At 40.6% G+C, this 16,178-nt stretch overlaps 1 protein-coding gene across 1 annotated transcript; it reads right to left on the reverse strand.

Moving 5' to 3' along the window:
• Positions 1-13,731: 13,731 nt before the first annotated feature.
• LOC306653550 (large ribosomal subunit protein uL24-like) lies at positions 13,732-14,248 on the reverse strand. Its single transcript, XM_079126580.1, has one exon. It carries the CDS (start codon positions 14,210-14,212, stop codon positions 13,775-13,777), a length of 438 nt encoding a protein of 145 aa, XP_078982706.1. The 5' UTR covers positions 14,213-14,248; the 3' UTR covers positions 13,732-13,774.
• Positions 14,249-16,178: the final 1,930 nt, after the last annotated feature.

The following is a 16,178-nucleotide window of genomic DNA, read 5'->3' on the forward strand; positions in this document are numbered from 1 at the left end:
ATTCCCTTCTTTGCTTTCTTGCTCATTTCGCCTATTCATCCACCTTGGAGAGCCCTCCCACCCCCCTTCGCCATTGACTCCACCCATACTTAAGGGCCCAATTCAAGTATGCTTCTTCCATAAGTGCTTTCTTCAAACACGACTACCTAAAAGTTCTTTCCCTCTTTTGAACACCTGTTGTACTTACCATCTGTCCTGCTCTTTGCACATGTACTACTTACCATACTGTCTTCTATTGTTATTAAACCCTTTGATTTGTGTTAACTTTGTTTCCCTTATAAAAAAAAGAAGAAGTTTTTGTTTTGTTTTGTTTTGTTTTTTTAAGTGATGGAACCCAGGGCTCGCAGGCCTCGTACGTGCTAGGCAAATGCTCCATCACTGAGCTATATCACCATCCCTTTTTATTTTGAAACAGGGTCTCTCTAAATTGCTGAGGCTGGTCTCAAACTTGTGATGCTCCTCTCTCAGCCTCCTGAGTAGCTGGGATTACAGGTGTGACCTCCCTTACCTAGTTTCCTTATTAAAATTTAAATTGGTGAAATGTTTACTGATGCAGGGTAAACACTCAGTTCTTGGTCTGTTTTCTGTTGCTATAATAGAATATTGGAGACTGAGTAGCTTAAAAGAAATTTATTCCTCACAGTGCTGGAGGCTGGCAAGTCCAACAGCGTGGTGCTGACACCGCGTAAGGACCGCCTGCTTCTTCGTAACAGGCAGGAGGGCAAGCAAGCACGCGCTATATGGAAAGAGAGCAAGGTGCCAAACCTTTCCAACCCGCTCTCTCAATAACCACAGAGATCCACTGGTTCGGGCAGAGCCCTCATGACCGTGACCGACTGATCACCTCTCACTGGGCCCCACCTTCCAACACCACTGCATTGGGGATTAAGTTTCCAACACAGGAATTTGGGGGGGGGGGTGGTGCATAGTCAAACCACAGCTCTCAGTAAGTTGACAGAAGACACTCTGTGCCTGTGCCAGGTCAGAGGGAAATAAATTAGATGGAGACTCTGGTCAAAGAAAAAAGGAATTAAGAGTTGAGATGGAGTAAATCTAAAAAGTAAACACCAGAAAGTGAGTGTTTGTGAGGAAGATTGTGTGAGCTCCTGAATTCTCGCCTCCTTTTCTGTGGTAAAATGTTGCTGCTGGGGAAGTGTCTGTCCAGATGAGGAGCACACTCCCCAGCCTGGGCTTCTCTCTCAAGGGGTCGTTCACCTGGTTCCCAGCAGTGGAGGACAAAGGGAAATGACAGTGTCACATCTGGGCCAAGGTGGCGAGGACACAGATGCGTCTCTCCTCTCTCATTTTCCTTTCCTGTCTGCTGGCTGCACACAGAGGACTCAGGGGACCTGGGGGACAATGGCGTATAGGATGAAAGAGTCTGGGTCTCTGAATGACCACATGGTGGAAAACTGCCCCCTGATAAGGAACCCTGGCATTGGGCTGTGCCCTGAGATAACAATTCTGTTGTGTTCAGCCAATGAAATGTGGAGAATCGATTGTTTTTGTTAGGGTTCTCCAGAGGATCAGAACCTATAGGAACACACACACAGAGACACACACACCCTATACTAGACTGTGTACGTGTGTATGGAGAGAGAGAGAGAGAGAGAGAGAGAGAGAGAGAGAGAGAGGGGGGGGGGGGGGGATTTATTGTAAGGAATTGGCTCATGTAATTTGGGACACTAGCAAGTCCAAACTCTACAGAGTTGTCCAGCAGGCTGAAGATCCAGGAAGGACTGATGTTGCAGTTCAAGTCCAAAGACCACCTGCTGCTGGTGGATCCTTCCCCTCTTGCATGGAAGAGGTGGGGCTTTTGTTCTTTTCGGACTTTCAGTGATTAGGTGAGGCCCACCACATCATGCAAGGGAAAGGGCTTTACTCAAAATCAACTGATTTAGATGTTAATCTCATCCAAAAACACCCTCGCAGAAGCATCCAGAATAAAATTTGACCACATATGTGAGCATCGTGGTCCAAACAAATTGAAACATAAAACTAACCATCCCAAGCAGCTAATACTTTCCTAATTTACACCAAGATGTGTTGAGACTAATCTAACCCATGCAGAAATGGCACATTTCTCATTCCCCTGTCTTCACTCGGAAGTTGTTCCTACCCTGGTAAAGAAAATCAATGTTATTTTTCTGCTGAAAACATCAAGCTTTCTAAAAAAATTTAATGAAAGGTTTGTTGCAAAAGCCCTAGAGAATAGACTATGGTCATCTTACTGCAATCAGCTGTCTGCATAGGGAAGTCACAGTCACCTGAGGTCTAATAAGCAAGTAATTTTGTTGCCTAGGAGAAGAGTTGGGTACAATGAAGACAATCACCAGGAAATTGTCGCACATTCCCACCTTTAATCGAGCTCAAGGATGGGTTCTTGGAAGTGAACCCAGCCTCCTGCCATGGTCACCCTGGGGACTCAATCTCAGTTAAGCAGGTAGCACAGTAGGACTGACGCTGACCAGGAGCAACTAAAAAAACCAACTTCCTTATCTTCAGCCTCAAAGAGAGCACTAGAAAGCAAAACATCTCCCTTGGCCCTCACCATAATCTTCTAAGGAGTGGAAGGGAATTGGTATTATTTTGATTTCTATTATTTCTTAGCTCTGACAACAACATTGGAAAGTTCACTATACCCAGCATTCTGGTCAATGCCCTGCAGTGATGTAGGCAACTTCCTACTTTCTCCATGAAGCCCACCCTCACCTTTCCAGGGCTCTTTATTCCATAGGCATTTACTCATTTGTTCAACAAATATTAACTGAGCATCTACTACAGAAAAAATAGTATTCGTAAGGAACTCAGAAGTGCAAGCTATGGTCAACTGCATCTCAATAACTTTTTAAAATATTTTTTTAGATATTGATAGACCTTTTTAAAATTCATTTATCTATATGTGGTGCTGAGAATTGAACCCAGTGCCTTATACATGCCAGGCAAGTGCTCTACCACTGAGCCACAACCCCAGACCCTCAATAACTCTTAATATTTAGTCTCTGTGTACATTAACTGCATGTGTGCGTGCTTAAAGGATAACACTATCCCACTGTAACTCTCTGTGTTCTTCCTGAATTTTTCTAATCTAGAGGATCTGAACACTCTGTAACTAGCAGGAGTGGCTAGTTTTATGGGTCTCCATTTTAAAAGGACAATCTGACTTTGCTCTTTTTAAAAGACTTCACCTTTCCTTTAAATTATAATGGACTTACATAGTTACTAGAAAGAGGGCCTGGGACATGGAAAAAGGAAACAAAGATCTCATTTGTGGGGTTAAGATGAAAGTATCCAGCGACTTGGTGGCCTGTGGCTCCTTGTCCACTTCCCAAGGTCCTCCCTCTGGTTCTAGAAGCAGGTAATGGCAGGCATGACTTGAGTAGGAAGCATGTTGACTTGTTGACTTGCAAAAAATCTCAGCAAAGGACCAGAGCTACTGCACTCCGGGACCACAGGGAAGCCCACCACACAGGCATGGCTTGGTTTGTGCACACACCCAGAATTGCTGGAGACCAGAGTCTAGAACAAGGAACACAGCTGTCTGCTGCCACCACCCACCTCCCAACCTCCACCCCCAACTTGTTCTTGAAGCTCAGTGGGGGTTGGAACTATGACTCTGGAGCAAATCCTCGTTGTTTGGCAGTGCTGGGCTTTCAGCCAGCTAGCCTGTCAGTCCCTGAGCTCTCTCATGCCTCAAAGAGGAGAGTTGGTGTGGGGAGGAGACTTCCTACCCTCACCATACGGTGCAACTTTTAGTTTATTTATCAAACTGCAAAGTTTATACTGATGTTGAGGTGTTTTTGTTGGGTTGAAGTCAGTAAATCCTCTGGCTAGGTTGCAATTCTAACATCCAAGCTTACCAGTCCTTGCTCCCAAGTTTGACTGCTGGTTTTTTTTTTTTTTCCTTGCTTTCTGGCTGAACCTCAAAAAGTTAGTTTGGAGAGGTTGGAGGAGGGTGGGATTTCCCCTCATGTCACATAAACAAGGAAGTGAGGGAGGCCTCTGTGCTCTCAGAACTCTAAGCACGAAGTGATGTGAGTCCAAGTATTCAAATCACTTCATTGGAATTAAGCATGAAAAACTTTCTTTTTTTCATACCAATTAGATCTGAGTCTTCATAGTGCATTTGGGGGGGGGGGTGGTTATCACTGTATTTACACTTCAATTCATGCACTGGGTGTTCTAAAAGGTTTTAATAAACAACAATAATAGCAGCTTACATTTGTATCCATGCTCCTGGCTCTGTATCAGGGGCTTTAATGAGTGTGAAAACACTTTCAATGATTCTCACTTTACATGGAGATAACTGGGACATGGAAATTAAAAAAAAAAAAACAAAGAAACAAGAAACCTGTCCACAAACGCACAATAGGTCATAGTGAAGGCAGGCAGGATTCACACCCTGGGTTCTTGGTTTACCAAAGCTCTTTTAATCTACTCCATCATCACATGAGCAAAATGAAGTGACTCAGACCTTGACAAGCCCATGGAGGCTTGGAGGACATTTTCTGTGTAAAGGAATCTGGTAAATACTTTCACCAAGTAAATCATGTTTAGATTCTGTGTAAATCCACATTTTCATATTTGCTTTTTGAAATGTTTCAGGTGAGCTACAATATCCCTATTTGGGAAAGTAATATTGTTAAGGAATATTAAAGATGCCTGTTTATTCCTTTGATAGATGTTCACTGAGTGAGCCTCTGTGGGATACTAAGATGAGAACAGCAGATGACCCCTGCCCTCAGGCAGCGTATAGTTTTTCTTCCAACCCTTTTACTCATGCTTTAAAAAAGAATGTCTATTTTATCTTATTTATGGCAGGAAGTCAAAAGTTTAAAAACTTAATTTTCTTTCCTGCTTATCACAGTAACGCATCCACGGAGAAATGGAGAAGAAAAACATTGTAAGAATGCATTATATAAAAAGTTAGTTTCCAGTACTGCCTACTCCAAAGAAACAACCACAATTACAGATGAATATTTTAACAGTGAAAAATCTTTCTGCAAAGGAGACACAGAGGGTGGCTGCTTGTAATTCCTCTGTCTGGGCTCACACAACCCTTCAGTACTTGAAAGATTTTTTTACTGGGAGGCTCCTAACCTCAGAGCAAGCAGAAACACAGCTGAAAAGTAAATAGAAAGAAAACTTTGGCCATAGGGTTTGAGAAAGGCTCCCCCCTCCTTGTTAATTTATTTCCATGAAAAGACACTAAAGATATTCAAAGTTAGGGTTGTTGTTGAAAATCCAGGGTAGATGGCCACCAGATGTACACAGAGAATCAGAGCACATGACAGGGAACACTCAATAGATATCTGCTGAATGAAGGAATGAAAACTCTCTACTTTAGGAACCTAAAACAAAACATCCCCCAAATATGTACTAGACTTCATAGGTTTCAATTTCATTTTAACTTTTCTTTTCTTTCTTTTTTTTTTTTTTTTTTTTTTGGTATGTGGTAAGGGGAGAAACAGAGAAGTGTTTCCTGACTGAAGTTTATTTTGTTTTCAGTTCTGGTTTTTCAGTTCCTGTTACTGCTCTTCGAGGTGCATTGAAGTGCAGCAAACCCAGGGGATCTGAGGTGGCATGAAAAAATGGTCCCTGGCCCGTACAGGCAGCACAAGGCATTAATAACGCTGTGTGCACACATACAGTATACGCTCAGGAGCCGAGGAAGGCACAGAGAACCCTGGATGCGTGGCTCTCAGGACTTCTTGAAAATGCTCTACTGCAAAAGGGTGGTAAGGATTTTACACTGGCTATGAAGAAACGTATTTAACAAAAACCTTTTTATTGAGTGTTTACTGCGTGTTCCTATGTGTTTTATGTCTTATTAACTGGTTGCATCTTCAAAACACCCTATAAAGAAGTTAGAGCCATAACCCCCACCTTACAGATGAAACAACTGAGGCACAGAGAAGCTCAGTAGTTTCCCAAAGTGAGAATAAGACAGGATTTGAACCTTGGCATTTTGGTCCCAGCATCCAGGTGATAAACCACTCAGCACTAAATAATAGCTTTAGTAAGAACAATGTTGTTCTTACTAAATCTATCATTTGTTCATTCTTTTCAAAATTATGTATTGAGTACCTACTATTTGGATAACAATGTACTCACACCTGTCAGGAATACAAAGGCAAATAAAGCATAATTCAACCCAATAGCATTTCTGTTTGTAGGTTTGAGTCTTATTCCCACCACCTACCAGCTGTGTGATTTTGTACAAATTTCCTAACCCCTCTGAGTTTAGTTTCCTTACATGGTAAAAAAAAGAGGGAAAAATAAGGGTAACAGCAGCTATCTTAGAGAGCTGTCCTGAAGAGAAAATGTACTGATGCATGTCCACTAGTGTGTCCAAGGCATTGCAGGCACACAGTAACAATGGCTCTAACAGGGAGATAAGACATACAGACAAAATAAATGAAAACATCCCCGTGGGACAACCCAGTGCAAACCATAGAAATCCAACAGGAAGTAAGGTTGGACAACTTATGCCCAGGATTGTTCTATTGCAGGAATTCAGTCGCTGTGGGTAGTGGGAGGCAGATGCAGTAACCCTCAGCCTCTCTTGGGCAAGTCTCCCTTCTATATGATAAATTGCAGATGGGCCTAAAAGAGCAAAGTTTCTTTCAGTTATAAGTCCTGCTTTTTTTAAAAAAATTAATTTGTTTTAATTAGTTTTACATGACAATAGATTGCACTTAGATACATCATATATAATGTGTCGCTGGCTCTTTGCAGTTCCAAAATCCATGGATATTTGTCACCGCTTGCAGCAACAACTTGCACGGGTCTTATGGGTGGTGGAGTGGAAACTGAGGCACTTCTATCTTTCTCTTTAGCGCACTGCTTTCTTGCTTGTTTATAGAGGATAGAGGAAACGAGGTTTACTTGCTTTGAGAGGAGAGAGAGAGAGAGAGAGAGAGCCCGCTTATCAGAGAGAAAGAGACTTTGCTTAAGAGAGAAACTGAGAGAAAGACAAGCTTTGCTTAGAGCTTAGAGGAAGAGACTTGCTACACCTTAAAGTCCTGCATCCTGTGAACTAAGGGTACGTCCACCCAAGGTGCCCTAGTGATGCATCTCAGTTCTCCGTTCCGCGATCTGCTTTCCGCCGCTGCCCCTACTCGCCGCTGCCGTGTGTGTCTTCTTCTGCCGTTTTCCTGCTAATGGCTGCTGTGTCTCTGTCTCGCTCCGCCTACGCTTATATCACCTCCAGGAGGCGGAGAGCAGGGCCACGCCTCTTACGCAAAGATTAGGGGAGACGCCCCGAGCAGGCAATTAGTGCTCGAGAACACATGCACATACATTGTATGCATGGACGAGAAAATCACCTGAGCGTGCTTATGTCAATCAACCTCCTTGCTGCCGATGTGATCAGGCGCCATCCCGGCGCCGCCAACATAACACAGCCCCCAACAATAATGGAGTATAATTTCTCATTCTTCTGGTTGTACACGGTGTAGAAATCCACTGGTTGTATAGTTATATATGCACATAGGGTAATAATGTCTGATTCATTCTATTCTTGTCCCCATACCCCCTCCCCTCCCTGCACTCCCCTCTACCTAATCTAAAGTAACTCTATTCTTCCCTAGCCCCTGACCTCTTATTGTGAATTAGTATCCATATCTGAGAAAACATTCAGCCTTTTGTTTTTGAGATTGGCTTATTTCACTTAGCATGATATTCCCCAGTTCCATCCACTTACCAGTAAATGCCATGATTTCATTCTTCTTTAAGGCTGAGTAATATTCTATTGTGTATATATACCACATTTTCTTTAACCATTCATCTGCTGAAGGACATCTAAGTTGCTTCCATAGTTTAGCTACTGTGAATTGAGCTGCTATAAACATTGATGGGCTGCATAACTGTAGTATGCTGATTTTAAGTTCTTTGGATATAAACTGAGGAGTGGGATAGCTGGGTCAAATGGTGGTTCCATTCCAAGTTTTCGGAGGAATCTCCATACAGCTTTCCATAATGGGACCAATTTGCAGTCCCACCAGCAATGTATGAGTGTACCTTTTCCCCCACATCCTCATCAGCATTTATTTTAACCAACTTCCTGATCTCCATTCTTCCTTGGAGAGGAACAAAGGAAAGGAAACAACTGAATTTCTCCATAAATAAGGTGAGGCAATTTTTCTTCTCTTTTGAATTCTATTGATAGGCTAAGCATATCAAATAGTCAACTACCAGTGTCAGACATGTAGATGAGAAACATGGTACTGAACAAAAAACGCAGGGTGTGGGATTCCTTTTTTTAAAAAAAATTAAAATTATACAAATAACCAGGTACAGTAGCATGTACCTACAATCCCAGAGACTTGGAAGGTTAAGCCAGGACTATTGTAAGTTCAAGTCCAGCCTGAGCAACTTAGGTGTGCCCTGTTTCGAAATAAAAAATAGAAAGGACTGGGGATGTAGCTCAGTGGTAGAGCTCTCCTGGGTTCAATCCCCAGTGACAACAACAAGAAGTGAAAAAGAAAAAAAAAAAGAAAGAAAAAGAAAGTACTTCAATAACAGATGATTATCTGACCACAGATAAAAGTTAAACACATAGAAACCCATGCTCTAGGGCTGGGGAGATAGCTCAGTTGGTATAGTGCTTGCCTCACATGCACAAGGCCCTGGGTTCAATCCCCAACACCAAAAAAAAAAAAAAAAAAAAAAAAAAAATCATGCTTTAAAAGGTAGAGTCCTTCATTTCCCTAATTCTATCTCCTACATAGGCTAAGTATAACTTTAAATGAAGAAAATGATTCTAATGAAGTTGATTTTAAAAATTGACTCTGTCCTAAGAACCAGAATGACAGTTTAAACTTTTGTTCTACCTTTTTTCTTGTTATCATTTATTCATTGATAGGCAGTATCGGTTCAGCTTTCCTGATAACTAAGCCCTTATCTGAGTTCCAGGCACTGTAAATATGTTTTAACTTGCATTCTTTAATAGCATTGTATAATAATTTGCAAGTTAACTGTTCTTTCTTTAGTGCTCTGAATAAGAGACAGGAGGGAAGTAGGTCTGGGAGTTTTATCACCTGCGTTAGGGCTTTTGTGGCCAGCCACTCTGTGCCTTCAACAGTCTTTGGTCCTGTGTCTTTTCCAGTTTAAAAAAAAAAAAGGAAAAGGAGACCAGGTGTGGTGGCACAAGCCTGGAATCTCAGCAGCTCAAGAGGCCGAGGTAAGCAGATCACCAGTTCAAAGCCAGACTTAGCAATTTAGTGAGGCCCCAAGCAACTCAGCAAGACCCTTCTCTAAATAAAATGTAAAGGAGGTCTAGAGGTCTGGGGATGTGGTTCAGTGGTAAAGCACCCCGGGTTCATTTTCTGGTACAAAAATTAAAAAACAACAAAAAAATTACTTTCCAAATCCGTCAGTTCTAAATTCCATGGTTTTTGTTTGTTTTGTTTTGATACTGGAGATTGAACCCAGGCCTCAAGCATGCTGGCAAGTGTTCTATCATTAAGCCCCCAGCCCCAAATTCTATGTTTTTACATTTAAGTTAACTTCTTTTAATGATACTCAAAGAAGAAGAAAAATATCCAGTTGAAATTATTTTCTTTTGCTGACTGTAAGCAGAATTAGTTTATTTGGGCTTTGGCAAACTGCTACTTCTACGGTTCTGTCTTTTGTTTCAACCCCAAAATGGTTTATTTCATATCTCGAACTTATATTCAAGTGATTACATCTGATTTATTTTGTATGTCAGTTAACCACTAAGCATGTGTCATCACATCACTTAATTTATAACAGAACACAAATTTGCTGTGTTGGCTCCTCTAGTTAAAATAGAATCTAGTAATTTACAGTTACCCACAAAAAAATTCACAATGAAGAACACTAAATAACAATAAACAATAGCCAAGAAACTCAGGAAATATAGAAGATCCAAAGAAGATTTCTGTTTTTAAATATCATTTGATTAAAAAAGAAATGGTTACTATCTTTTGCCCTATTTTTTATCTTGCATCCAGCTGCCCTCACAGACAGCTTTAAGAAACACATACACCCCCCGCCCCCCCGCCCCCACACACAAGGTGTCCATGCACTATTCAGTTTTGAAGGAGTGGGATGATTGAATAGGCACAGAAGGAAAGAAGACAAGCTTGTTTGTTTCCTCACTAAATGTTAAGCCTCAGCGTAAATTTTTTTTTAAAAAAATAAGATTTTAAAAATAAACAAATAGGCCCTTTAAAAGAGTCAGACTTTTTGTATCTCTGGCATTGTCTTTTTGTTTGTTTGTTTGTTCTTTGTGGGTGGGAGGAGGGCGAAGAGGGTTTGTAGAGAATCTAATGAAAACTATGACTTGTCTTTTTGGAAAATGTATATATGTATTGAAGTCCCCTAAATTGTAGACATTCCATGAACTTCAGTTTAAGAATTTAGATGTGCTGTTGTTGGGGTGATGAAAAGTGTTGAACATATGATTCTGACTTTACTACACAGCTCATAGTGGTAAGCCAGACCTTTCGTATTTCAAAATATTTAATATATAATTTTTGTACGGAGTAAACTAATTCCTATTTTCAATAGAGTAAATTTATGAAGAAAATGTTAATGGATTTGGTTAAATAAATCTGGGTTTTAGACCACTGTATCTCTCTTTAGAACAGTAGGAGAAAAAAAGCAAGGAAATCCTTCCATTGTATAACTAACTCATTTCCTTTTCAGAACTGGAACTTGACCTGTAACATGCACTGCTGTATACTTAAATATATACATTCAGCATCCTTGTAAGCCGGGACAGATGTGGTCACCCTTGACTACTTAATTATGTGACATATTCACCTTTAGGATGTTGTTGGACTATAGAAGAAAGAAGAATTTCATAAAACCCTGACACTCTCTGTTCCAGAATTACTTCATTAGATACCAAGTTAGAACCTTTACAAAAGTCATGGATGCTTATAAGAATCCAGTAACTTCTACTGCTCAAAACAGATCACTTTGCCTAATGTTGAAAGGAGGAATGTGTTGGCAGCTCATTAAAGACACGTTGTCATTTACCCCATTGTTTTTAGTCCAATGATATAAAACCTATCTTGGTTCTTTGCGAATCCCTCTGCAGAGAAAGGCAGTCTTTTAAGAAGATTTTGTTAAAAAAAAAAAAAAAAAAAAAAAAGTGTAACAGGAGGCTGTAGTAATCATTTGAAACATGAGGTACATAAAGAGAAAACTAAAGCGAAAGGGGAAAGGGACTGCATTAGGAGTGTGACAGGGTTTTATTAAGCCCATGACTCTAAAGCATGCTAAGAGGGAACAAGCTGCTTCTCAAAACCCAGCATCATGAATGGAGCTTTCTCCATCAAAGAAAGGTTGTATTATTACTCAACAAATTCAGCAAAAAGTTAAGCAGTTTCATTTCAGAATTAAATTTTTTCTACCTTCCACTTTGCTTTCCTTATTCGTGCGTGTGTTTGTGTGTGTGTGGTGCAGGGGCTTGCACATACTAGGTTTTCCTTTCTGAGTCGTACACCACACGCATCACCACATGGCCAGTTCCCATTCAGTCTGCTTGCTCTGATGAGAAAGGTCTGGGAATCTCACTGTTTTACCATGTTGTCCAATGGACTTCCTGCTCCCATCACCATCAGTGGGACTGACACCAGGAAAAGTTGACAGGAAACTGGTGAAGAAAGGAAGCCAAACAGAATTACAGGGAAACCAGAAGGCTTATGCCTGGGCTAGCGCCAGAAGGCCTTTGGGGAGCAGAGGTCTGATCTGCATTTCTGATTCCTATGATTTCTCCTTCCAGGGTACCATTCATTGGGCAAGTATATGCTTATTTGGATTATCTTTTTATTCACCTATCTCTGTCTCCTCAGCTAAATTAAAAGCTCTGATGGCAGAGATTAGGTGGTGGAGGATTGCAGCCATACCTTTGACCTACTTGCTGTACCCACTTTCCCACTCTTCCTTTGGTTTCTGTCATTTCCCCTTTCTCTGTATGATATTGATGGGGCTATCAATCACACTTCCCTGTCTCCGGGGTCAAAATGATGGCTCATGGGACTCAAGTAGAGCTAATCAGAGATGTCCCTGGTATTGATATAGGAGTGTGATGGGGAGAGGGAGAGGGGGAGAAAGGGGGTGAGAGAGAGAGAGAGAGAGAGACAGAGAGAGAGAGAGAGAGAGAGAGAGAGAGAGAGAGAGAGAGAGAGAGAGAGAGAGAGAGAGAGAGAGAGAGAGATAGAGAGGCATTTCTCTGTCCTTTGGAGGTGCTGAGTTGAGAGGATATGAACCTGAGACTTTTGGTTACCCTCTTGCTTGCCAAGTAGAGAGAGTCTGAGCCCACATATAGAATGAAGACAGAAAGAGAAGAGCAAAACCAAAAAGGGAGGCAAAATGGGGTGTTATTTGAGCTCTTGAATCCATCAGGCTTTGAAATTGGATTGACTCCTGGACTTTGTTTATATGAACCAAAATTGTTTTGAATTGGGTTTCTATTATATTAACCTTAAGAATTTTAACACAGACATTTTTTCAACGCTCACAATGAATCTACAGCATTGTTACAGTGCTGGGCATGCGGCAAGTGCTCCACAGGTGTCTGCTGATGGAATTATGATTCATTAATAAAAGTGATTGCAATTTTACCTCAGCAGCAGACAAAAATCTTCAGAAAACACGGCAAAAAAGCAACAGGAAAACAGATTTTAATATTGTATCAATCCTCACCGTGATACCACACATTTGGGTAAGGGTGGAGCAGGAAGGGAGAGATGGTGGGGTAATACAGAGGTGACAAAGCACAGCTTCTCCAGGCAGGCACTCCTGGGATTGAATCCTGTGTCTGCTACCCGCCTGCCATTTGACTTCAGAACAACCATGCGTCAGTTTCTTTCAGGAGGAAAGGGAAATAGCCACAGTACCCATAGTTCTCTGGATTGTGAGGATTAAATCTAAGGTAATGAGTACAGTGCTATGGTGTACCGTGAGTATCCAGCATAGTCTGGTTATAATTATTACCAGCGCTTTTGAAAGAGATATTGTTATGGGATTTAATTTCATAAAATCCTAGGGTTATTTTTTAAAAATAGAGCTGGGAGATCCCTTGAGAGCAAGAAATACTTACCTCTCATTTTATGTCACCCCTCCCCAACAAATATTAGAAATTTAAATCCCCTATGTGTTCCCACAGTCTGTCTTTGGTTGGATGCAAATTAAGAAGCTGAGACCAGGTTAGATTCCTTTGTGTAAGAAGGGGAAGGAATGTAAGTCCTGTTCTGTATTCTAGAATAGTCCTGGGAAATGCTGGGCATCTTACTCATTAAATGGAAATAGACAAGGAAAGGGGGAAGTCTTAAGTGTGCCTGTAGAAAGGAAGAGGCATAGAGATCCTTTCCAAAGGAAAAAGAAGAGAAAAACATTTGGGCAGCTGGTAGAGGAAAAAGGAGTTTGGGTGCAGCAAGAAAGAAGTGTTTCGAAGAAACTTTAAGGATGATTTATGGATAATATGTAATGCAACTCAACCCACCCATGTCCCCCAAAAGTCGTCAATAAAAATCAATATTGCTATTCAAAGACTTAAGAATTACACTAAGGGAGTCTGGCATGTAATACAGGCCAGTGATCTCCAGGGCAGGGCCTGGGCCCAGGAAGCCCAATTACATTTGTGTTATCTGGATGAAAAAAACAGGGGCCCAGAGAGGTCTAAGGATTCGTCTACAGACCTAATTCACAGCAGAGCCAAGACTCTCAGATCTCTCTCTTTTTTTTTTTTTTTTTTTCATTTTAGCAGTTTTTAATGCAAGTTGTAAATATGGTTACTTTATTCCTGCATCTTCTCAATTTTTTCTTCTTTATATTTGCCCTTTTCCTTTCCTACTTGGTGAGACTTGGCCTTCCGTTCCAGGATCTTTTTGCAGTCTTTATCCAGTTTTAGTCTGGTGATAACCACCTTGCTTGGGTGAATGCCCACATGGACAGTTGTGCCATTAGCCTTTTCCCGTTGCACCCGTTCAATATAGATGACATATTTCTTCCTGTAAACCTGGACCACTTTGCCAATCTGCTGACCTTTATAGTGTCCTCGCACAACCTGAACTTTGTCATCCTTTAGGATGGGCATAGATGGAACATTATACTTTTGTCTCAGCTCTTTGGAAAGAGGGGAGGACATAATCTTCCTGCAAATGTGTGATGGTGCATTGAAATGCCTTTTGCGATTCTTGCTCCAGTCAGAAGTCACAAAAGGATTGAACTTCATTTCAGCCAATGCCGCTTCAGTGATGGCCGCAAAAGGGAAGAGCCTGCTCAGATCTCTTGATTCGTATTCCACGGATCTTTCCACGAAGTGGCGCTGGACTCTTTGCCTGTGTCCATACTTACTCCACATGTTGAGCAAGTTAGAACGTGGTGAGTCCGACACGTCTCTGCCTCGGCCTGCACACTGAGTGTGCTCACAGAAGCCGCATTGTGATTGAGCGTCTGAAGATCCCAGCCCTGACTTGATCATGTAGTGTCTGTGAAGCCTTGGAGAAGTCACAGCCTCTCTGAGCTTTATTTTCAACACGTGGAAAATGGAGCTAAGTCTACCTACCCTTCCAGTGCCATTGCTGGGATGGAGGGTGGGCTGTGTAAGCCGCATGCAAGACAGTAAATACTAGATGTGTCTATTAAGTGATCATTTCTATTATTATTTGTTAGACTTCCCAGGATGGTATTTCTTAGAAGATATGTTTCCCATGTTTATACGTCCTCACAAGAAAAATCTTTTCTTTCATCATGTAATACCTAATCAAAATAGAATTTAAACATTAAGGATTATATTTTATACATAATTTAACTCAGTTCTACATTTTTAATATTGCATATATTTTCAGCCCTGTTTAAACTTTGCATAGATTTTCAAATAGTGCTGATGTTATACAACTTTTGGGTCATTATCTTTAGTTACATTTTAGATATTTTTCTATGCCACAAATATTCAAAAGCATGATTTTGTATTTATTTGTTTAGATAGTCTCACTACCTTGCCTCAGGCCCGTCTTGAACTCCTGGGCTCAAGGGATTCTCTGTCCTCAGCATTTCAAGTAGCTGGAACTACAAGCATTCTAAGAACAGAATTTTAATGGCTGTACAATAGTACTATTGTTATATGGGCATACCATCATTTACTAAATATTTTCCAACTTAGATTGTTTCCATTTTTCTATTACACTGGCATTCATTTTATTTATTTTTGGTGGTGCTAGTGATTGAATCCAGGGCCTCCTTTGTGTAGGAAAGTACTCTATTACCAAGCTACATCCTCAGTCTCTCAATTTTTTTTTTCTATTAAAAATAGCACTTTGAAAAACATTTGTGTACTGGGCTGAGTGGTGAATGCCTGTAGTCCCAGCTGGAGAGGTTGAGGCAGGAGGATTACAAGTTTCATGCCAGCTTGGGCAATTTAGTGAGACTCTGTCTCAAAAACTTAAAAGGTACAGTTCAGTGATAGAGTATGCTGGGCTCAATCCCTGTATGGCAAAGAAGAAGAAAACCTACCTTCGTGTATAATCTTACTTCCAATCTTACTATTCTATCTTGGTTTGCTCGTCTATAAATAAGAAATAATAATACTTTTTCCTAAAGTTGTTGTGACAATGGAGTAAATAACTGTAAAAGACTAAGTTGTGCTTGGTACATAGCACTTGATACTAATAGTTACTATTATTATTACTAACTTTAGATACTTGTGGTTAGTACCCAAAACATAACTTAACTGAATACTTGGTATTAATTATATTAAATTATACCTTCTAAAAATATTGTAATATTTTTATAGCTTTTTTCAGAAATTTGTTTTTTCAAATTACCTATAATTTGCTAGATGTTTCATTATGAACAGTAATTGAAAGTATGTTTGGCTAGATTTTATTTCTGTGCCTCAGGATGTCCTTGGAGGGAAGGAGGGGTCTTAACATATCAGAAGTAATTTCCTGGTTTTAGAGTTTAAAGGAAATAAACAAAGACCTACTTATTTGATTGGCTAACTGCTTGTTCAACAAGGTTAAAATCTAAATAAGTTACCTTCTTGATATTCTGTGATTGGACTAGCAGCTGTAGGTCAGAAGTTCAGAACAAAAAGTGAAATCCTAGGATTAACTGTCATACTCTTGTATCAAATATTTTTCTGTTGAATCAACATCCCACGGTAATTTTTTCTGGATGAGGCCTTGCTACCACTGCTG

The sequence above is a fragment of the Sciurus vulgaris genome (genome assembly GCF_902686455.1).
Source record: "Sciurus vulgaris genome assembly, chromosome: 1".
NCBI lineage: Eukaryota > Metazoa > Chordata > Mammalia > Rodentia > Sciuridae > Sciurus > Sciurus vulgaris.

Excerpts from the sequence above, each read along its gene's own strand:
- LOC306653550 (XM_079126580.1), bottom strand. The coding sequence starts at position 14,212 with ATGAAGTTCAATCCTTTTGTGACTTCTGACTGGAGCAAGAATCGCAAA.